General features: G+C 38.6%; 1 protein-coding gene across 3 annotated transcripts in view; it reads left to right on the forward strand.

Moving 5' to 3' along the window:
• Positions 1 to 19,880, forward strand: part of LOC138765007 (differentially expressed in FDCP 6 homolog) — a 122,396-nt gene extending 102,516 nt beyond the window's left edge. For 2 of the 3 annotated variants that reach the window (XM_069941607.1, XM_069941610.1), the window contains 8 exons: positions 210 to 356; positions 543 to 651; positions 2,065 to 2,255; positions 4,877 to 4,984; positions 5,388 to 5,554; positions 8,245 to 8,443; positions 12,252 to 12,342; positions 14,276 to 19,880. In XM_069941607.1, the coding sequence (XP_069797708.1) occupies positions 210 to 356; positions 543 to 651; positions 2,065 to 2,255; positions 4,877 to 4,984; positions 5,388 to 5,554; positions 8,245 to 8,443; positions 12,252 to 12,342; positions 14,276 to 14,349 (1,086 nt within the window). In that variant the 3' untranslated portion in view covers positions 14,350 to 19,880. Of the gene's footprint in view, positions 1 to 209; positions 357 to 542; positions 652 to 2,064; positions 2,256 to 4,876; positions 4,985 to 5,387; positions 5,555 to 8,244; positions 8,444 to 12,251; positions 12,343 to 13,065; positions 13,128 to 14,275 lie in introns of those variants that run through there. The other variant, XM_069941609.1, reaches the window with a different exon arrangement.
• The last annotated feature ends 3,718 nt before the right edge of the window (positions 19,881 to 23,598 follow it).

Below are 23,598 nucleotides of genomic sequence, written 5' to 3' on the forward strand. Positions count from 1 at the left end.
AAAAACAGTCATTGTGTGGGCATGGTCATGTCTTACTTCTTTGAGTCTCTGAAGCTCTTCTTTGAGTTGGAAAATTATTTATTAATTCTAATAAAAATAACCATGAGCAATGTATATTACTGGAAATGTTTTCAAAAAAAGCTAAATGGTGATAATTATCAGTTTCAGATATGTCATTGGTCTGTTTTGATATTATTGTGTTACGCCAGGGTTACTTGTGGAAGAAAGGCCAGTTGAGACGCAATTGGACGGAGCGGTGGTTCATTCTCAAACCAAGTATCCTCTCCTACTATGTGAGTGAAGATCGGAAGGAAAGGAAAGGAAGCATCCCTTTGGACAGAAATTGCTGTGTTGAGGTAGGCTCAGTTAACTACAAACATTTCATAGGACACAAGTTATGTGATGTACACTGAGATAGTGTGTGTGTGTGTGTGTGCGCGCGTGTGTAAAACACACACACACACACACACACACACTCTCTCTCTCTCTCTCTATTATATATTTTTTAAATATTTAATAAAATGTTGACTTTTGCTTTTAAGGTTCTATCAGACCGAGATGGCAAAAGATGCTTGTTCTGTGTAAAGACCCCATCAAGGACTTATGAGATGAGTGCATCAGACACAAAACAGCGGCAGGAGTGGACAACAGGTATAACAGTTAATCTGTCAGTGCACCTTGCTGAGCAAGAGCTAATCTTGTCTGATTTTATTGATCAAGTTTGAACTGTGCAAAAGCAAAATATTTGACAGTGACAACATTTGTAGACAAAGTGCTATCTGATAATGTTTGGATGTTTCTGCTAAAAGTAGAGGATACCCTAAAGGTTAGCATCCAGGTTGAGTCATTGGTGAAAAAGGCAAATGCAACGCTGCATTCATTTCTAGATGAATCGCATACAAGAGGAGGGATGCAATGTTGAGTTTCTATAAAGCACTGGCGATATCTCACTTGGAGTATACTGCGTAGAGTTTTGGGTCCCTTATTTGAGAAAAGGCATGCTGGCATTGGAGAGGGTTCAGAAAAGATTTACTGGGATGATGCCAGGAATGAAAGGGTTAGCATATGAGGAGTGATTGTTAGTTCTTGGACTGGACTTGTTGGAGTACGGAAGGATGAGGGGGTGTCCGCATGGAGGCATTTTGAATGCCCAAAGGCCTGGACAGAGTAGATGAGGCAAGGATGTTTCCCTTGGTAGGGGTTTCTAGGACAAGAGGGCATAACGTCAGGTTTAAAACGGCGTCAATTTAAAACAGATGCAAAAAAAAGTTTTTGTCAGAGGGTCATGAGTCTGTGGAATGTTGCCACGGGCAGCTGTAGAAACAAGGTCTTTGGGTATATTTAAGGCACGGATTGACTGGCTTTTGATTAGTCAGGGCATCATGGGTTATGGGGAAAAAGTTGGGCTATGGGGCTGAGTGGAAGGATGGGTCAGCTCAAGGTTAGAATGGTGGAGCAGACTCAATGGCCGACTTCTGCTCCTCTCTCTTGTGTTATGATTACCACATGGAGTGATTTTTTTTTAAATATTTTCTGACGTGAGCAAAATCAACCTAGGGATGCTAGTAAAAATGGAACCCAATTACCCAGGGAAGCACTGGATTTGAAGTCCACGAGGTTATTCTATTCAAGAACTGTTTTCATTGCATGGTTTTCTTCTCTTAAAACATTGCTTCTATTTCCAGCAAGGAATCTTACAAATTTTGTTTCCAACGTACTAAATTGGGAACAAAGATTCTGATTTTTCTTTGCTTTTCATTATTAACAAATGGGTAGTAAGGAAAAGCAATATTTGGCTTGGTTCTGAATTTCATCCTTCCTCATCACTCATCAGTGCTGAGGCAGACCATCGAAATCATTGTCCTCACTTGCTAGGAAATGCAAGTGTTGACAGAGGACTGTGCACAACCATATGAACATCCATCAACTAGGATTAATACTTCCAGAAGAATAAAGAAGGGAATTGCAAATGTCTGACGAGGCAGATGTGATCTTTTTTGTTTGCTTTTGGAATGTAGGGGTCCGACTGCATGCCATCTCATTTACGCTGATTTCTGCCTCCAGCCATTCAGACAGCAATACGGTTACAGGCAGAGGGAAAGAAATCACTGCACAAGGACTTAAAACAGAAAAGACGTGATCAACGCGAGCTTCGGGAGAAACGAAGAGCAGCAAAAGAGGAAGAGCTTCAGAGACTCAAACAGCTTCAGGAGGAAAAGGAAAGAAAGTTGCAGGAACTGGAATTGCTTAAGGAGGTAAATAGGAAAGACTGGGAATATCATTTTGAATGGTAATGAAGAGCAAAATCAAAAATTGGTAAAACTTCAATTACAATTTCTAGAAGAGGTTGACACTTCAGTTCTAACGATTAAATTACCACAAACGATAAGTAATACTGTGATATTTGGTTGGCAATGTATTTTGGTGCAATGGACCTCTTTGCATTGAACACTTGACTATCAAGATTGAGGGTTTTTATCTGACAGTTGAAATCATATAAACATTATTTAAGAAAATTCTGTTGGTGAGAGAGGTATCAACCTGCTTATTGTATTTCAGGTGCCAGTGTATCTTGTGAAGCGTACTTTAAATTAGCATAAAGATGGGAAAAAAAAGACATTTGTGCATTTGTTTTAAAATTTGAGTAGTTTATTGACCTATCTGCACTCTAAGGGCACATTTTGCAGTGACCTGGAAATTATTGGACTGACTTGGAAGATTAAAAAAATCAAAATTTTAACAGTCAATTACTTGCCTGCAAGGAGCAACAGCTGCAAAGTGGCTTTTACTTGTATATTTTGTGGGGTTTAATTAGCATGTTTAAGAATGGGCTCAGAACGATTACCCAGTGAGCGTTTGAGCCACACAAACCAAAGAGGAAGTCAGCTTGGATGCTCAGGTTGTTGAATAAGTCGACTTCTGTCAAGTGCCACTAATGGCAAGAAGTAAAATTGGTAGAGTGTGGCCACTGGGTGAATTACAACTTTACTGCCCTCTGACAATGTCAAGCCTCACAAGTCATATTATTAGAATGAGGAATTTGGTGTCCATACTATTGAGAATCTTCCATCTACAGATCCCAGAGCTTGGGGATGGGGCATGCATATGATCTTGTCTTCAGTTCAAAACTATTTGGAACTTTAAGAAAAAAAATCCAAGTGGTCTTACTAAAAGGAAGCATTTTTCCAAAGTAATCTTCAAAGTGCATTTCAAAGCATTTAAAATGTTATCTTTGCCTATATATTAACTGTAATGAAACAAAATAAACAGGTTTTTGAGGATTCGGATCAGTGAGGGAGAAAAAATACCTCAAGGGTGCAAAAGGGTATTTTATTAAAGTGCAATAAGTCAGATTAAAGATTAACAAAAATAACAGTCTAAGATACAGTGTAATAATGAATAGCAAGTCTCGCACCCTTCTGCTCACTGGGGACTCCGGTTTACGACAGCTGGTTCATAGTCCCATAGGTCCTAGGCACCAACCACAATTCCATTCTGAAGAGAAGTCCCAAGAACTTGCTCATATTTGTATAATCGAAGGGGCTGCATTTATTTCCTAATTGATACCTACTAATTGGCTATAACTCTTAAAACTTTAACAAATTCTTCAAGAAAGGTGAGTCTTGCATTACCAATCACATTTGCTTGGAAAAACAAATTAATCTTCCTAGTGTGTCACATTTCTTTAATCCTTGCATCTCCAGGTTTCAAGGCCTAATTGATCCCATGAATCAGGACTTTGTCCTACGTATCTTCAGTTATATGTTGGCTCATTATGAGGAGGACTCTGAGCAGACAACTCCATTTTAAACAAAAAGATCTCCTATTAACCTTCTCCTCATGATAGCCTTTTATCTAAAACGCTGTGATGTGAACAAGTTCGGAGGATCCAAGAAGTGACAAATCTGAACGTAATTTAACTGCACATAAGAATCTTTATTTTCACATGGAGGAAGTTGCAACAGGGATCACACTCTCACACACAAAGAAACTACACACAATTCATGAGTGTTGGAAGCTGTTTAATCACACCTCCCAATAAATCACTGAAAATCGCAACTCCCGATTGTGAAACAAGAGTTAAATAAACCACCCACATCAAAGTATCCCACTTAACTACAGAATCTAATAACACTGATAACATGACTAAGACACAAGAGTCCATTCTAGGTATGCACCACTATAACACGCCACCCTGTACCAACAAGACCTTACAATTGACACTCCAGTATCGACCATGGCTTGCAACCTGGAGTGGAGTTAGGGTTTGTTCCCAAAAAGAGAAGGAGAGTTGCTCCACTGCAGCTGGGTGGAGGGGCTGGCTCAGGTATGCCCAAATGAGGCAAGGTGTTCAAGAGAGCAAATCATAAGGTGTGCCCTGACCTGTGGGTGGACTAACCTTGATTGACATGGGGAAACAATTATCGATCTGCCTGGTTAGATGACCCTCCAGGAGCAAGCACATAGATTATCCTTTGTTCAAGGCAGTTTCCTGTCTGGCATGTTGGATAATCCTCCAGATAACAAATGCCTTGACAAGTTACTCGCTAAACACTGAGTAATTTAATTTTGTGCCACCATTCATTTGACTTCTTTTCTTCCCCCTCTAGCCCCTCCCCAGACTCTTGCTTGTGTCCCCCCCCCCCCCACCCCCGAAAGGTCAGACTAACTTGTCAACACATCTGAAGACTGCAGGTAGATTAAAGAACCAAGCTGTACTGCGGATACACGATGGGCCAAGAAATATCTTAAAATAACAAAAAATAACATATAAAGGTTGTGCTTTGATACACTTTGGTGAGTTTATTGTTTGTCCTTTGTAATGGGTTGAAGCTAAAATACTGTTTTTGTTTCTTTACCCTCGTCATCGCTTCAGGCCCAGCGACAAGCAGAAACTCTGCTAAAGGAAGAGAATCAGCGAAGGAAACAACAGCATGAAGAAATGCAAAGGGCACTAGAGATACAACTTCGACAAGCTGAACAGGTTAGGGCCCAAACAGATGAGATGTGGTTCATGAATTGATCACAGTAGAAACTGTCTGTGATTGAAGGGTGATTGTGGATCCTAGTCAGCCATCCAGAAGAATTCATAACCAGAGGATTTATGATGAAGCTTCCTGCATCAATCTCCCAGAGACTTGGCCCAAGTGGAAGTGCCCAATTTTGCATGGGTGGTTTTGAGTTGCGTAGATTGTTTCCATGCTATAAGACCCTGAGAAAACGGTGTTACGAACAAGATTGAAATCACTGTTAGCAGTTGGGCAATCTTCATCCCCTCTGCCAGGTGCAAATCTTTCAATTGGAGCTCAGATGAAAAGCCCAGTAAGCCAGAATGTCATGTAAATATTACTAGTTGAGCCAATTTAACAACCAAGTTTTCTCTTCAGGCTCGGGCGAGCATGCAAGCAGAGATGGAATTAAAGGAGGCAGAAGCAGACCGTCAGAAAAAGCGGATTCGTGAACTGGAGGATATGCAAAAACGGCTAGAGGAAGCTCTTTGTGCTGAAGTAACTGCCCGGCAGGAAGAGGAGGCAAAGAGATATGCACAAACCAGGTGAAATGAAATATACAGATGTAATTAATGGTGGGACAAAACCTCTCTATGTATTTAGCTATAACACGGGAAAACAGGAAACTGTCGGTCAGTTAATTTAACATGGGTCAGAGAGAAAATGTAATTGAAGACATTGTTGTGAGGCGCTGAAAAAGTCAACACTATCAGGCCAATATAGTTTTATGAAGGGAAATCACACTGACCAATTTATTGGAGTTCATTGGAGAAGTTACATGCTATAGGTAAAGAATACTGTATAGGGGAAACCAGTGGTTGTATTATATTTAGATTTCAGATTCAGATTTACTTACATGATATCATACACAACCCTGAGATCCTTTTTTCTGTGGATGAAGCAGAATCCCCACTTATTGGTAGTGCAAAAAAAAACTGACTCTATGTACACAGAAACAAATAAAGAAATGTAAACAAACTGTGCAATACAGAGAGAAGAAATAAGATCCATAAAGTGCAAAAGTAAGAGTTCTTAAATAAGTCCCTAATTGAGTTTGTTGTTGGAGTCTGATGGTGGATGGGTAGCCACTGTTCCTGAACCTGGTGGTGCGAGTCTTGTGGAATCTATACTTCTTTCCTGATGGTAGCAGCGAGAACAGAGCATTTGCTGATGGTGTGGATCCTTGATGATTGCTGCTGGTCTCCAACATTAAGTTTATTGTCACCTGATTGCACAAGAGACACCCGTCAAAACAGTGTTCTCTGGTCCTCAGTGCAAAACATGCAGTCACACAACCAGACATAACACACGTACAGATAAACAATACATATGCAGGACAAGTATTTAAAAAAATAAATGTGGTCTGTACAGATGAGAGTCTCAAATGGTGAGTGCGAGCTGTTCCTTTGGTCGTTCAGCATTCTCACTGCCCGTGGGAAGAAGCTGTTCCTCAGCCTGATGGTGCTGGCTCTGATCCTCCTGTATCTCTTCTCCAACAGATGCAGCTGAAAGATATTGTGTGCCCTCTTCAGACCACCATCCCAGTAGATCACATTGATGGGGTTGAAGGGACTTACATGATCCTCTCTGCCACTCTTATGGTCCTGTGGATTGAGTTCCAATCCATTTCTCTGCTGCGACCATACCACACTCTAATGCAGCCGGCCAGGATGCTTTCGATAGAGTTCCTAAGGTTGACATAGTGGTGGCAGCGTTCCCTGCAGAGATATTCTCAATGGTGGGAAGGGTTTTACCATGATGTCCTGGGCTGTATCCACCAGCTTTTGTAGGGCTTTATGCTCAGGGGTATTGGTGTCCCCATACCAGAACATGATGCAGCCGGTCAGCGCACTTTCCACCACACCATCTGTAGAGATTTGCCAGGATTTCCAACGTTACACCAAACCTTTTCAATAAAATGTTCTTGTGGGAAAATAAAGGCTGATCATGTATGTAATTTATTGTGGTGGATGGGAGACTGACCAGCTGACAGGGAGCAGAGAATAGGCATAAATGGGTCTTTTTCTATTTGTCAAAATGTAATGAAAAGTTAATGCTGGAGCCTCATCTTTCTACAATTTTTTTTTAATTGTTGGATGAAGAGACAGAAGGAATGGTTTCTAAATTTGTCCAGTGGCACAAAGATAGACCCAGAAAGTAAATTAAATACAAGGGAACTACAAAACATATTGATAAAGTTGAGTAAGTAAAGGTCTGTCAGATGTGGAGAATGATTCCTCTTGTGGATAAATGTAAAATTGTACATCTTGGCATCAAATTACATAAGAGCCATTTTATATAAATTGAGAGAGATTGCAGAGCTGTATTGTACAGAGGGATCTGGGGGTGACTCCTCAACAACAAACTCAATCAGAGACTCATTTAAGGACTCTTATTTCTGCACTTTATTTTTTTTCTCTCTGTATTGCCCAGTCAGTTTGTTTATATTTCTTTATCCGTTTACATTTCATTATTTGTTGACTTGCATAGAGTTTTTTTTTGCATTACCAGTAAGTAATAATTCTGCCCCATCTGCAGGAAAAAGAATCTCAGGGTTGAATGTGATGTCATGAATGTACGCTGACCACAAATCTGAAGTCCATTCACCATCAGTAATGTTGACTGCTGGTGAGCCTCTTGCGAAGTTGTCCTTTGCCCCACTTAAGATAGCACTTGGAGTCATGCTGGAACAAAGCATGGAATGGGGGCAAGAGGACAGGAATATTTGGGCAGTGGAAGAACTCCCCAAGATATTTTCACTGCTTTGATGATCTTCTTCAGTTAGATCTGATTTTCAATGCAGCTGTTTTGAGGCATGGTTTTTAAGAATATAGCTCATCTATAAACAAAAATGTATATCTATCTACCTACATCCTTGTACATCATTATTTGATTACTTTCAGTATTTAAAAATAATTTTTGTATTTACTATATGTTTAAAAAGTTTAAAATATTATGTATTTTTATTTTATTTATTTTTCGATCTATCTGAAGTATTATTGAATGGTTGTAAGTTTCAAAACATCAAGGAACCTCACCACCCTCTCACGCTCTGTTCTCACTACTGCCATCAGGAAAGAGGTGTAGGTGCCACAAGACTCCACCACCAGGTTCATTGTATGCCTAAGGAGCCAAACAAGAGGGACATTTGACAGATTGTTTTTAATACATATATAAGTGTGTCAGCAAGAGTGTGCTTCTGAACAGATGTCACCGACGGTGTGTTTTGCAATAGATTGCTTTCTGAGGAAGAAGACAAGATGAAAGAACTCATGCAGCTGAAGGAAGAGCAGGAAGAACTCATTATAAAAACCCAGAGAGAAAAGCAAGAGTTAAAGCAAGAGATGGAGCATAAAACCAGTATTTTAGAAGAAGCTCAGAAACAACTGGAGGAAGTGCGGGTCAACAGGCAGCGAGCAGACCAGGATGTCATGGTAGGTGCATTTCAGGACTCAAATAATGGCCATGGCTTGTGAGATAAACAAGTGGCTAGTGTCTAGTTTGTTACTTAAATCAAAGAGATGTATTGTCACAAGTGAAAGCAATACCTTCTAGGTGATGGACAAAATGAGGGGAAAAAAAAATACCATGATTGCCATTGTGCATTGTTCATCGATTTAAAATGTAAATGAATTTTGTAATTATAACATGTGTCAAAGTTAGAGAAAGGTTGCAGTATAGAAGCAGAGTCTTTAGTCGGTTTTACCGATGGCAGCACTATTTGTCCTCTAGTTTTTGACCTTCATAGTTTTAAATACTTCCCATCAGACTCCATGCTCCATTTTAAGTAGAATCCGAGCTTCCTCAGTCTATCCAAAGTCCTTTGTCACTGTAACAATTCTCCAGTAAAATCCATTATCTAGTATTCAAGCAATGGGCAACCTTGAGCAACCGGCAACAACAATTGCAGAAAATAAATGGGTAAAAAAAATGCGGAAGTTTAAATTTGGAGTGCCTCACCGTTAGTACTCCATTCACTTATCCGGCATCTACCAATCCCCATAAGTGCCGAATACCTGGGGTTTTACTATATTAGCTTTTTTCTGCACCTTCTCTAAAGTTTTCACGTTTTTCTTTTCTAAAGTGTGGTGCCCAGAACAGGACGTGACACTCCAGTTATGGCCAAACCAGCATTTTATTGTGATTTGTCATTACTGCCTTGTTCTCATACACTGAGGTTTTATATTTCAAGCCTGGGATTCCATGCGCTACTTTCCTGGTCTGCCCTGAGAATGTCAAGAATGATGTACTTCTAACACCAGATCTCTCTGTTCTTGCACCGTTAAAAAAATGTGCCCTCTATTTCTTACTACCACAATGCAAATCTTTCTATTTATCTGCATTTCAAGACATCTGTCTCATTTCCTTCCATCCTTCCATCATCTCTTGAGTGTCCCCCTTAAATCTAATGCTACTCTCATTGTTCGCCTGACTTCTAATTTTTGTGAAGATTACACAATTGGAAAGTGCATCCTGTGAATGAAGATTATTAATATATCCTGAGCAGGATCCAGTACTTGGCCTGCCCATGAGGAACTCCACTGTACAATTTCCTCTACATTACAGAAAAATTTTATAAAAAATACTATTTACAGTTTCCTGTCAGTTAGCCAATTTTCTATCAACATTGCCACCACTCCTTTGAAGCCCCTGAAATAAATCTTGGTAATGAGCTTAAATATGGTGCTCTTTTTGCCTGATGTGTCCTGAAAGTACAACACCACACAACATTAAAGTCCAAATGAGGAGACAAAAGTAACCTATGCTCTCTTTGTGGGTCTAAACCTGAGCTTCCTGTCGCCAACCATGTTAACTCGAACAGCCCCTGTTCCCCTGAAGTTGTGCACGCGCACATGTTTTGCAACCAGCGCACAAAGGAAACTAATGCGCGCACGAAAAGTTAATTACCTAAAATAATGTAGTTCAGAGTATAGAATAAAATCTTAACTAAATATGTTAATTGGTAGAATGTAATCATACTTGTGTCATATTAAAACATGTCAATACAGTTTTATTAGCCATGAGAGATCGGCTGAGCCAAAATTATCTTGAAACAAATTCAAGTTTACATTTGCACAAGCATTCATCGCGCACATATTTTTGTCACCGGAAAAAAATTTGCCCAACGTAAGATTTTTGTGCACAGTGAGTACTAAAAATTAGAGGGAACATTGCTTCCAACCTTTGGAATCCTGCAGCAGTAGTAACATGAAGCTTTCTCAGCAACTGATCACTTTGAAGAATTCGCAAACCCAGTAGCTAGGAAGTAAACAATCTCATTCATCCAACTAACATATTGTGAAGCTCAAAACAGGAGTATTTGGCTGAGATTTAACTCCAAAATAAGAGGAAGAATGCTATTTATCTCTAGTGCCATTACCACTTGTCATTCAATCTTTCATGGTCTCCATCATATCAAGTTCGTTTATTATCGTCAGATTGTACAAGGAGAACCCAACGAAACAGTGTTCTCCAGTCTTCAGTGTAAAAAACGTGCGGAAACACATCCAGGCATAACACATATACAGAAATATGACATATATGCAGTGCGAATATACATATTATTTATTAATTAGTGGAGTCTCAGAGGGTTTATATCAAGCAGTTCATATCATTATCCCCTTTGTTCTCTCTACTCCTCCTTCTCTAAAATTTATTTTTTTATTTTTAATGAAAGGTCATCAACCTAAAACATTCATTCTTTCTCTCAATGTATTGGATATTTCCAACATTTTCTGTTTCCATTCCTTCACATCTGCAAAGTTCTGGAGGTTGCAGTATAACACATTAAACAGAAGGGCTACTTCTGGATTTCTGGATTTCACGAGAAATGCACACTCTCAAGTTTGCTGATTATGTTCTCATTAGAAGTTGTAACAGGAGGAAATGCCGACAGTTTTGGTATCAGCACAACCTTGAAACATGTTCAGCAGCTGAGAACTGATTTGAGCAATTGGGCTCTGCTTAGAAAGTGACATATTCTGGAATTAGTCATAATTTTGGAGCCAACTGGTACATCTGGAGAACAATTTCAGTGATGTGATATTGCAAGTGCAGGAAAATGGAAATTAAAGCTAAAAAAAATACATTGTTGACTATCTCAAGTAGAAACATAAATTTTATGTTTCATGTCATTGCTTAAAAGCTCTAAAATCTTGGACCAGAATTAATTCTGCTACCATGGGATCACAGTGGGTTGAATGAGCTTTTGATTTCCTGAAATACTGCCATCGAGAGATTGGACACTTCATTAATATAATAAAATTGGTTATGAAATGTGCAACCAGGTGCCTGATTTAAAATTTATGTCAGTCACATGTTCAAAAGGATTGAAAATCGTGGTAGTGAAATGCGACTCACCATGTGTGGGCTAGAAAGAGTTGCACTCCCTTGGATCCTCAGGAGTCTTTAACTTTCATTGCATCATTTACAGCCTCTTTCCATCCCTGTCCTGTCCTTTCTGTGCCAGTCTTTCTTCATCCCATGGATGCTGCTGACCTTGGGTTTTGAACCCTGATTTCTTCTCTTGCCCTCCAACTTTCTGAGAAGTGTCTCCAAGAGCCCCTGGGTGAGCCTGCTTTAGAAAAAAAAAATCCAGGCTTTTTGATTTAAAAAAAATTAGATATACAACATGTTAACACGGTTATCCCTCCCAAATGCACCAATTAGCCTACAAACCAGCAAACCAGAGCACCCGGAGGAAACCCATGCAGATGTGGGGAGAACATATAAGCTCCTTAAAGATAACACTGAATCTGAGCCCAGGTTGCTAGCACTGTAATAGCATTGAGCTGCCTGCTGCCCCAGCTGGTGCCCTTCTGCTGGCAGCATGGTGGGAAGAAGAGGAAAATAAGATGTTTTGCCATTAAATACACCAGCACCTCATCCCTGGACCATCCCGACCTCTTCAGAGTCTTTTAGTTCATCTGACGCTCTCCTGTCCTTTGTTCGCCCACCACCATCACCTTCCTCCACTCCTCAGTCTTTAACATTTCACGCTGACACTACCAGACCTATCAGCCATTTCCCAGCTGTGTGCCAATCTTGCACATCTTTGGCATCAGGATTAATTAGTAACAACTGAGAACTTTCCATTAAGTGAAATGTTGGTTATTTCTCTTGGACGAAAATGGAAGAACAAATACACCTGGTGAATTTGGTAATTTCATGAGGCAATTTTCCATTTGCTGGTCCATGAAATTGTTACAAGGTTTGATTTTTCTGACATTTCTCCTTTTATAGGCTGCACAACGGAAACTACGCCAAGCAAGCTCGCATGTTAAGCACTGGAATGTCCAGATGAACAGACTAATGCATCCAATTGCACCAGGAGGTAACCAGCGACATTGAACTCATCTGTTTTTGGAAGAAAATGTATTAGTTTTTAAACTGTACTGGTTTAAAAATTGACATTGGAAAATACAAGCCCTTCTTTTAATAATTTTAATAACTAACTGTCATATTGGTGCAATGAAACAGTGTCTTAGGATTGTACTTGCAGTATGAATTTTTCTGCCTTTGCACAGACAGCTGGGCTTCTTCCAGAGACAACTTTAACATCTGTGTTTAGCTGGCGGTTTTGCTGATCATCAACCAAATTATCTGGGAGTGGTCATATAAATTCCAGGCTAATGTCTTTAATAAATATCACAGTGTGTATGTTTTTCTCTTGCGAAGATCAACTTCATTATTCCATGTTAAGTTTCATTTTAACTTACACTATTTTGTTAGGTTGAACCTCCAATTGATCTTGCCATAGGTTTTCTAAAAACTATAACAGTTATAGCAATATTTGCTCCAATATGGACCACTTTCAACCCCACTGGACAAATGCATTCAACTTTTAAGTTTGGTTTTGTTTCTGTTTTATTTGTGGGGTTTTTTTGTCATTTATTAATGCTAAACTGAAATAAAACAAAAAATGCCAGTAATATTTGGCAGGTCAGTCAATGTTCATGGAGGGAGAAGGGTTAATGCTGCAGGTCAGTGATCTTTCAAACAAAATTCATGTCTGTGCACTATATTCTATTGAACTTCAGAACATTTTATTTCACAGAAACAGGTCCTTTGGCCTAGTCCCATTGACCCGGACCATAGCGCTCCATACCCCTCTCCCATCCATGTACGTATCCAAATTTCTCTTAAATGTTGAAATCAACCTGCATCCACCAGTTCCATCGGCAGGCTCATTCCACACTCTCTTGAGTAAAGAAATGCCCCTAAGCATTTAACCTTTCACACTTAACTCATGTCCTCTTGTTCTTATCTTACCCAACCTCTGTGGATAAAGCCTGCTTGTACTTCGCTTCTTTTCTATCTCCCCTCATCTCGGATGCTCTAGAGAATAAAGTTCTAACCTATTCAATCTTACCCTGTAACTCAGCTCCCTCAAGTCTTGGCAATATTCATGTAAATTTTCTTTGCATTCTTTTAATCTTATAGTCCTGTAGTTTATTGACCAAAACTGGATCTAATACTCCAAATTTGGCCTCACCAGGTCTTGTACAACTTAAACATAACATCCCAACTCCTGTACTCAATATTTTGGTTTATGAAGGCTAGTATGCCAAAAGCTCTCTTTATGACTCTTTCTTAAAGGAATTGTGTATTCCCAGATCCCTCTGTTCTACTGCACTCAGCAGGGCCACCCTTTACCATGTTCATCCCATCCTGGTTTGTCTTCCCAAGTACAACATCTCACTGTCTGGATTAAATTCTATCTGCCATTTTGCAGCCCACTTTTCCGTCTGATCCAGATCCCACTGCAAGCTTGAAAGCCTTGCTCACTGTCCACTGCACTTCCATCCAAGGAATTAATGTCATTATCTTCAGCTATACAAAACAAATCTGCAGGAGGAATAACAATTCCTACAATGTGGAATATGTGATTAATAATTTAAAATATTACAGGAAAAAAGTTTTTTAATTTCTCATTTGTGTCGAGCAGATGTCGGGGTTGGCATTTCTTCAATCACACATTCAACTGCACTTCAAGCACCTCTTTTTCTCTCCTACGAGAATGCAGAGGTATCAGCTATAAACAGAATCTATTCAACTATGTTAAGGCCTGTTGCTTGGTTTCAACAGCAGTTGGGCTCAATCTCAATCTTTTCCTTCAGCTCAATAATTTACTTTGTACAGTTCTGACTTGTATGTACCTTTCCCACATAAGTTCTCATCAGGAATACAATGACAAATTGTCTTTTTTTATATTTTTACACAAATTATTGTTAATGTTTTCTAATTACTTGCTTACATTGTCACAGAAAAACGCTCGATAACCGCATCTACCAGCGTACAAACATTTCGAGGATCAGGAGGACAGAGGTTGGAGGAGTAACATTATCAGGATGACCTGAAGAAAAAGGTTATGTAACTGCTGGAAAAGGGAAACTCCATCAGTCCTTGCCAACTGTCCTTCAAACACAAACTCATAATGAAGGACATGCCTTAAAAGGGCCAGTTGAAATGCAATTCAGTGGAAATAAGAAACCATTGAGGGCCCAGAGCAAGAACAACAGGGAAAACTATTGAACTTGTATGAGCACTAAGTGTTTCAGAGTAGTTTGTTTTCTATCGTTTCACAGTGTGCATCATATCACCAAGACAAAATAGTTCAGACTCGCCCCTGTGAAAGACAGATGACAAGTTGGAAGTCAATCGTTATCTGAGTTTCTTCCAAAGGAATAACTGAAGTTCCTTCTAGAAAAATAATAACAGATTCCCTGGAGCAATCAGCAATTGTTTACATTCATTGGAAAACCTTGCCCAATGTTTCCGTCCTTCAAGAAAGAACTACAAAATAAAATTGGAACATTATTCCTGCAAACCACAGTTTGGGGATTTTTAAATTCAGAATCACAAAGCATCTATGTTAAGAATGAATGACTAATTGTGAATGAATGACTTTTGATGTAAAAGAAATTACCATTTTTTTCCACATCTTTTAAAATAGAAACATTCCTTGTTAAATAAATTAGTTTTCAATTCATGTTTCTTAATAAAAAAAAAAATCCTCTGACTCTTTTACCCCTCCCTACTACTCATGGTTTAATTTTGTTTTAAGTCTTAAACAGTACTTGCTCAAATGTACCAGTGTGTGTCAGTCCAAAATCAGAATTGATGAAGCAAATACATTTTTAATGAAATACTTCAGATCAATTGTAAACTAGTTTCAAATTCTGGGTTCAAAGAAATGCATCTGAATGGCATTATAAACATGAATGTTTCCTCGATGGCATTGTACAATTTTGTACAGGAAATGCAAGTCTAGGGTGCAGGATAAAAGCCTTTTCTGCAATTCATAAACAACGGGCAGCCTTATTCCTGCAATGTGCTTTCAAACGAACATCTTCTTTATTGTTGGGTTACTGTAAGGAGTAATATCATCTCAGCACTGCTTTTATTTTTATGCTTACATTTTTAAAATGTCTATGCAACTATTTTTAATAAATACTTTGTAAAATGCAACCTGTGCAGCATTTGAACAAAATTGCAGGGTACGAAATGGCCAATTCCAAAAATCTCTGCTTTGAAAAGATAGGATAGGTTTTGATGCAGACTCAAATCTGTGACTATGAATTATGATTATCATTTGGTTTAATGCATTACTAAATTTAACCAGTGGAATTCTATGTACGTATCCAAATTTCTCTTAAATGTTGAAATCCAAATGGTGACAACTGTAAGTTATAGTTACATTTTCAGTTTTTCATTATTAATGCTCCATTTATTGCAACAAAAGATAAAGTAACAGATAAATCATCCATAATATTTATTATATTTCTGCTGTAATAGTCTTTTTAAGCAGTGTGTTTCAATGTTAATATGGTTCTGTAGAAAGTCACAGAGCTGGATGGACAGATGATAGATGGCTTGTAAATTCCAAAACATTGATAATTTCTCTGTTCTTTTTTAACTGGTTTATCACTTTATTTAACATATTTTCTTAAAGCACATGAGAAGTTCACAATTTTTAAATGTATCTATTAGATAGTTGTAGCAATATTGGGGGAGCAAGTTTTAAAAACTGTTGAAACATAAACTCTACTGCATATATGTATGTTTGTCTATTGAGATAGTTTCACTGGTGAAATGAGTTGGCCAGCAAGCAGCCATCCTGGCCATTGCAATTAGCTAAATGATCTGTTTCAGATTTAAGGGGAACTATTCCAGTTGGCCACCCAAGATTTCTGAAGCATACAAAATGTAAGTGGGCTAATTTAAATATTTAAAAGTATGAACAAGCCTAATGTTTGGCACCCACCAAAGGTAATGAGTTAGGCAAGTTATGGCCAGTGTTTTTCTATGAATTTCATAATCAAAATTTAACTCTGCTTTCATTAGAATGATGGTACAAAAAGGCTTCTGTCATGACCCTGACCACTGGTCTACAACAGAGTCAATCTTGGTGAAGAACAACATCAAAGAAAACAGCTTCATTGCCCCAAAATTCTTCACAGTCTTTCTCACCACAATACTGCACTTGACTTCCAACAAAATTTCCACAGAGAAAGTCTTAAGAACTAATGGAAAACTGTTCCGTTTATGGCAACTACACTCCAGAACCAAGTTCACCGCAATATCTGTAGTCCACTCTTGTACAAGACAATGTTTGTGCTTTCATCTCCTAGGAGGCCAAATTCCTACACCTACAACATGATCCTACAACCAGACACATCTTCCCCTCGCTACCTTCCATAAGGATTGCTCTCTCCATGATTTCCCCGTCCTCTCATCCCTTCCCTCTAATCACCCCCTTGGTACTTCGCCCTGTGACCACAGAAAGTACCACACTGGCGCCCACACCTCCTCCCTCACCACCTTTTGGGGCCCCAAACAGTCCTTCCAACAGAAGCAACATATCACTTGTGAATCAGTGGGAGTCACCTCTGCATCCTGAGCTCCTGTTATTGTTTCTCTACATCGGAGAGACTGGACGCAAGCTTCATTGAGCACCTTTGCTCTGCCTGCATCAATGACAGGGATCTCCTAGTGGCTAACCATTTCAGTTCTGCACCCCACTCCCACATGTCTCTCTGTGGCCTCATGCACTGCCAAACCAAGGCACCCGTGAGTTGGAGGAGTAACACCTAATATTCCATCTGGACACCATTCTCCGTTCTCCCTCTCTTCCCCATTTCTCTGTCTCCTCCAGCTCTCCACCCCCTTCCCTCTCCATTTATAGAGCCATCCCCCTCCCCCTGTTTTCTGTTGTGCCCTCCCTCTTTTATTCACCTATTACTTCTTGCCTGCGGACCTGTGTTACTCCCCCACCATTTTATTCAGGCCTATCATACCTTGATGAAGGGCTCAAGCCTGAAACATTGGTTATGTATCTTTAACTTTGCTATATAAAGTACACTGTTTGACCTGCTGAGTTTTTCCTTCAATCATATAGTCTGAAAACTCTTGTGTTTTACTCTAAGCCATTATTGACTTCTTCATCAAGGTGTATGAGAAGATAGGCTTTGCACTGAACATCAGCAAGACAAATTTTCCATCAAGCTAACCCAGCTGTACCACACTGTCCTCAGATGCCAAATGTTCAGGGTTATTCCCTAGACTACTTCCCATACATCAACTACCCCTTGTCAGAGAAAAACATCTAAGGTTAAATACATCAACTGATTCAATGTGCCAGCACAGCCTTTGGTTGAAGATGAAATTTTTCTAAAGATCGAGAGTTCAGACCAAACACAAAGTGTGTGTCAACTGGGAAGCAGCAATGGTTGCCATTTTTGAGCCCTAGACTACATTCAGCAGGGATCTCAAGACATTGAAAAAGCAGTCCAGTTTCTCAACTAGAGCAAGTTCACTTGGAAATGTCCAGTGAAATGACTCTGGATAAAATCTTGGTTTGCATGGTGCTGAGAAGAATGCTATGGAGTAATTTTTTTGGCAATAATCTTGTTTGAAAACCGGTCCATATTGCAATGCAAAGATACTGCCTCACGCCTGAAGGAATAAATTTGTGGATATAGAGTTAGAATTGTTTTTGAGAATAATGGGAAAACAAGATTTTTGTTTAAAGAACAAGTGAGTGATAAAACAAGCTGGCAAGAGGTGCAATTAGAGAACATTTTGTAACTTGTTATCAGAAATGCTGGGTGGGACTTGGTTGATGACTCAGCAAATGTATTCGTTGAAGAGCTGGGCCATGGAATGCCAAGTTTGATGGCAGCTGATTAAGGAGGATTTAGGCATAACATAACTACAATAAAGTTTGTTGCAACAGATGGTTATTCATAGTCCTGTAGAGTTAATTTCCTTGTGTGGAAACGAGATCATAAACAAACATAAAAGGCATGGGCTATGGGTCAGGTGATGTGTCCATTTGTAGATCTAGCATTTTCATTCCACGAAGGCTTGATTTGTCTAATAATAAAAGTTAAAATTTGCCTCATCAGAAAAATAATTAAAGTATATCATGAGCATAGGGCAGCATGGTTAGCGTAGCCGTTACAAGGCCGGCGACCATGGTGTTGGGCGCTACCGGTTTCCCCAATAATATACAAAGACGGAGGGGAACAATAGACTTTATGACACTAGAGATTGCTGGCCCAGGTTAAGGCTAGGGAAATGAGGAGAGGAAGAGGGTCACATGGGAGGAGTCTAGGAGAGGATGTCATCAGGAGGGCGGGCCAGCCTGTACATACAACCATATCATTACACATGGTTCGAATCCAGCACTATCTGTAAGAAAGTTGTACATTTTCCCCTGGTCTGCATGGGCTTCCTCCCATCCTTCAAAATGTACGGACGTTGTAGATTGGAATCAGGCAGCACAGATTCGTGGGTGAAAGGCCTGTTGCTGTGATGTATGTCTAAATTTAAATACAGTTAAAATTTAATTTACATTTATTAAATTAAAATGAATTTGTCACTTACGGTGAGTTTGTTTCAAATATAACCAGAACTCTTGAACCTTGGGTGTTGTCAGGTTTAACATTATCCTTTTGAAGATATGACACTGTATCATGGGATCAATTGACACATCTCTAATGAATTACAACTCTGCTGTCATTCTCTGATTGCTCCATTAGTCCTGCCGTGCTAATGCTTGTTCCAGCTGAGATCAATGAAGTATGAATCTTCTAACACATAGCTGGAAGAAATTACAGCCATTCTCTTCTGTTTCTATTTCATCTTTTAAATTTGGTTCTGATTTCACTTGCTGCTTTAAAAGAAGGGGTCCTGGAGCAAGTTTCAGCCCATGACTTGGAACCAAAGTTGCATAGGTTACCTTCTTTAATTAAACTGCTCACCTTTCAGTCCTCCATCCCCAGTGATACTAACATCCCCTAAAAGTTGAAAAGTTTGGCCAGCCATTGCATCCATCATCCAGCACCCAGGGATATTGGTCAATGCATTTAATATTACTACCTCTTTCTAGCCATCAAAAATGGAGGTCATGCCTCTTCTCCCTCTCCTGAGTGTCTGCAATGACCTGTTTTCTTATGATGCTTGATGCCTTCTCAATAATCAATGTCGTAGCTGGGAACTTCTAACACAGGAATTAGGCAAGTCTCATTTTGGCATAAGATAGGACAGTGCTATTTTTTAACGTTTGAGCCAATTTCATGCATCTTTTGCTGAAGATCCAATTAGGCATGTTTAACATACCAAAGTCAAGGTTAAAATCTAATCTCTAGGCAAATGCTTCTGACAATAGAGGACACTCTAAACTGCACTGGAATGTCAGGCTAGATTTTGTACTCATGGCTATTGAGTGGAATGTGCAAACCATAAGCTCTGAAAAGGGAAAATAAAAGACGTGTTTCAGGAATATTTGAAAGCACTTTGTATACAATTAATTAGTTTTCTATGACAATTAAATGGCCAAAATGGCAGTTATTTTTAAATTGAACGTTAGCTCTAAATTAAATAAGTATTTTGTTAAATTTGTTTTAGAATTATGACTTTACAAAATGTGCAAATGTTTTAAAAATCAATGCAATTTATTCATATTAGTTCAGTTCACAATAAAGCAACTTCATCGACAAGAGTGTAAACAATGATGCCTTTGAAATGATTGGAAAATAAAATAAGGAAACTTAATGGTTCAGTTTTATTACTTAACCTTTAAGTACTGCCAGATGTAAACCTTAAATGGAATTTTTTTCTTTATAAGCTGGCAGAATATCAAAACAAACAGGAGCAGAATTGAGCAACAATTCAGGCCCTAAAGGCTGGATCTGGAAGTATTGTGCTGAAGAATAAAATCTTCATGCTTTGTGCATTACAGCTAAAAAACAGGAAATGTTAATGTGGCAAAACTAGGCTATTTTACAGAGTTATAAGTAATTGTATTTGGGTTTTTTTTTCAGGTTTAATAGGGATACAAAGTTGGAGATGATTTAGGAAGGGGGGGTTAGAATGTACGATATCACATTGGTTTTTGGACAGGGAAGTTCAAACATAATTGAAAAATACAAATCGGATGCAATACACAAAATGGTGGGGTGAAATTTGTACTTGAGGTGTTTCATTACAAGGAAAACATGACAAAGTAATCCCAATTTAATCCCAAATTTTACAGATGGATTTCATTTGGCACATGTATTTATTACATCCTCAGTTGAACTTGATGCAGATGGTTTTCCAAACCAATTGCTTTATGACCACACAGTAAAATGAACAGTGTGGAATGAGAACAGTTTTGAGATGGATGTAGGCAAAGGTAATGTGTTAGTACAAAATATTATAGAATTAATTTAAATTTGTATTCTGTTCAATCCTAAAATAATAATAGACTGGAAAAATTTGATTTCTAAATTATTTTTACAGAAATTTTTCAAACCCAGTTAAGTGGCAATGTTTACTCATTGTGCAATGAAACCTTTTTTTAAATCGTACATGAATAGTTTTTACTTTTTCAATACGTTGTACTATAAAACTAGCATAATTTAAATAACAAATTAAAAATCTATTCATCTTGTTAATTTAGGGTGAAGGTTAAATGTGCTAAAATACATGTGTTTAAATGAGTTTACTGTGTTTCGAAGTCATTAATTTTGTGTAAAAGGCTTACAAACACTTCAGAAAAACACAGCAAAGGAAAAATAAATTTCATTCTTTTTCCCCTTTGCACAAGTTAACACTTGTTATCCTTTTAATTTCACTTTCAATGGTTACTCTGTACACTGTAATGTGATGCCTTTATATGTCAGACATGGTATCACAACTTAAGACTATAGATCTGTGACAAAAACAGTAGTTGAAAGCATTTTAATCTTTAGACTATAGGGGAAAAAACGCTATGCAGGAGAATCTCAACGGGTAGAGCAGCATCAGTGGGAGAAAAAGAATGGTTGACGTTTCAGGTCGGAACACTTTTATCAAGTTTCTGACTTTGGTGTGGAGTACCAAAGTCTAGGGTGCTGGACAAAGTGGCAACTCTTTGTCTGCCTTAAGGTAGAGAAAAATTAAAGAATTTCATGTATGTTACATTCTAAATATAGTATTACACAACAATAATGCAACCTTAAAGTAAATTTTTTTAATCAAAATTTTTTTTTTGATGATAACTTTAAACTTCCTGAATTTGTCGATCAACCTTGGTGAATCTTCCCACATTCTGGTCCATGCTTACCTTGTTAGTCAGTGTCCCAGGGTCCTTAGGCTGAGTGTGGCCATCTTGATTCCTGTGCATATGCACGAGTCTTCACTTGACACATGCGCGGTGGGATCACCTACTGGAGTTTGGTTGGTGCATGTGCGGGAGTTAAGCGCCCAAAAGATAATGAATTTGCGCCCTTAACTCTCGCACTTGTGCCAACCAAACTCCAATATGCTAAGCCACCACGCATGCACCAACTGAAGCCTTGTGCATGCGCACAGGAATCAAGATGGCAGTGCCCAACCTACGGTCCCCAGGACGTCGACTAACATGGTAAGTATGCACATTCTGCGTCCCTGAAATAGTTTGTCAATTATAACATAAATGGCGTAAATGTTATATTTTTTAAATTTTTGGTTGAGAAGCTGGAATTTGAAATGTAGAGGAATGTGTACATCTCTTAACATTGTTTGTTTTTCTTCATATATAAAGAGAATATAAGACTTGCATTATCGAATGCCTTTACAACCTCCATGTGTCTCTTGGTGCTTTCTATACGTTGAAATACTTTTGAAGTATAGCCATTCCTGAAATGCGAGGGATGAGGCAGCTACAGAGACCAAGAAGATGGCCGTCAGCAGAAAACTAGCAGACATAGAAATAGGACAAAGAGTAAGCAGTTTGACCCTTTTCAGGCCCTTACTACCGGTAAAATTCAATGCTATGTTCACCAAAATTCAGTGCTATGTTCTTGCATTTTCTGTATGTCTCTTGACTGCTTCAGCTATTCCTATCATATCTAAACTCTTTGAATGTATTTAATGATTTGGCCTCAAATGTTTTAGATGGTAGAGAATTCTATAAGTTCACACTTTTTGGGTGAGGAATTTTCTCCCCACCTCAGTCCTCAAGGGCCTACTCATATTTTTCCGCTCTGAGTACTCATTTTGAGCTTTTCTACCATTAATAACATCTCTACTACATCTCGTCTATCCAGTCCTGTCAGAGTTTTATTAATTTCAATGAGATTCCCTTCCATTCTTCTAATCATCAATAAAAATAAGACTATTCATCTCAATCTGTCAGTTTCCATTCCAGGAGTAAGTCTTGGACTATGATAAAAAGCCTTTTGAAAGTCAAGTGGTTCTTCCCCCCCCCCCATCCATCAATAATGGACTTGATTTTCGCCACATTCAATGTCAGACTATGATTCCCTATTTTATTTATAGGAGCTGATTAAGAATCTAAGGAATGGCGGAAAATGATTCCCAATGCATCTATTTCAAGGGCCATTTCTGGGAGGCGGTCCATCAAACCCTGCAAAAATATCAGCCTTCAATCTCATCACTTTTTCTAACTCGATTTTTAAAATTTAATTTGCCTCTTTAGACCCTATCTTAGCTCAGAATTTTATTTCTGTGTTCCTTTGTGAGTATAAAGTATTTGTTCAATTCTTCTGGCTTTGTTTTATTCCCACTATGAATTCACAAACTACATTTGTCTTCACCAATTCTTTTCTCATATAATTATAGCTTTTCAATCAGTTTTCATGTTCCCTGCCAGTTTCTTCTTGTACTCTATTTTCTTCTTAACTAATCCCTTTGATTTCCTTTGCATTTTACACTGACCCATGTCAGATTCACTGCTTTATCAGTTCAAGGTGCAAGTCTTCTCCTTGGATCTAATATAATCCCTCTTTTCCTTGTTAGCATTGGTTGAGCCTCTTCCTTTTTTTGTGTTGCCCTCAAGCAAGAAGGAACAATTGAACGTAGTTCACCCATACGTTCATTAAATATTTCCCAACGCCAATGCAAAAGTAATGTTTCCCAATCATTATTAATCATCTTTTACCTCATTCTATCATCGTTTCTTTCATTTACATTCTGGACCCAAGTCAGTCGTCACTCCATCTTAATGAAGAATACTACAGGTTGTACCTCTCTTATCTGGCGCTCTGTGGTCTGGCAACTCCCATTGTCCGACTCGTTTGAATTTTCCGCCATTAGAACAAACTCTTATAGACATTGT

This window comes from Narcine bancroftii, chromosome 5 (assembly GCF_036971445.1).
Source record: "Narcine bancroftii isolate sNarBan1 chromosome 5, sNarBan1.hap1, whole genome shotgun sequence".
Classification (NCBI taxonomy): Eukaryota; Metazoa; Chordata; class Chondrichthyes; order Torpediniformes; family Narcinidae; genus Narcine; species Narcine bancroftii.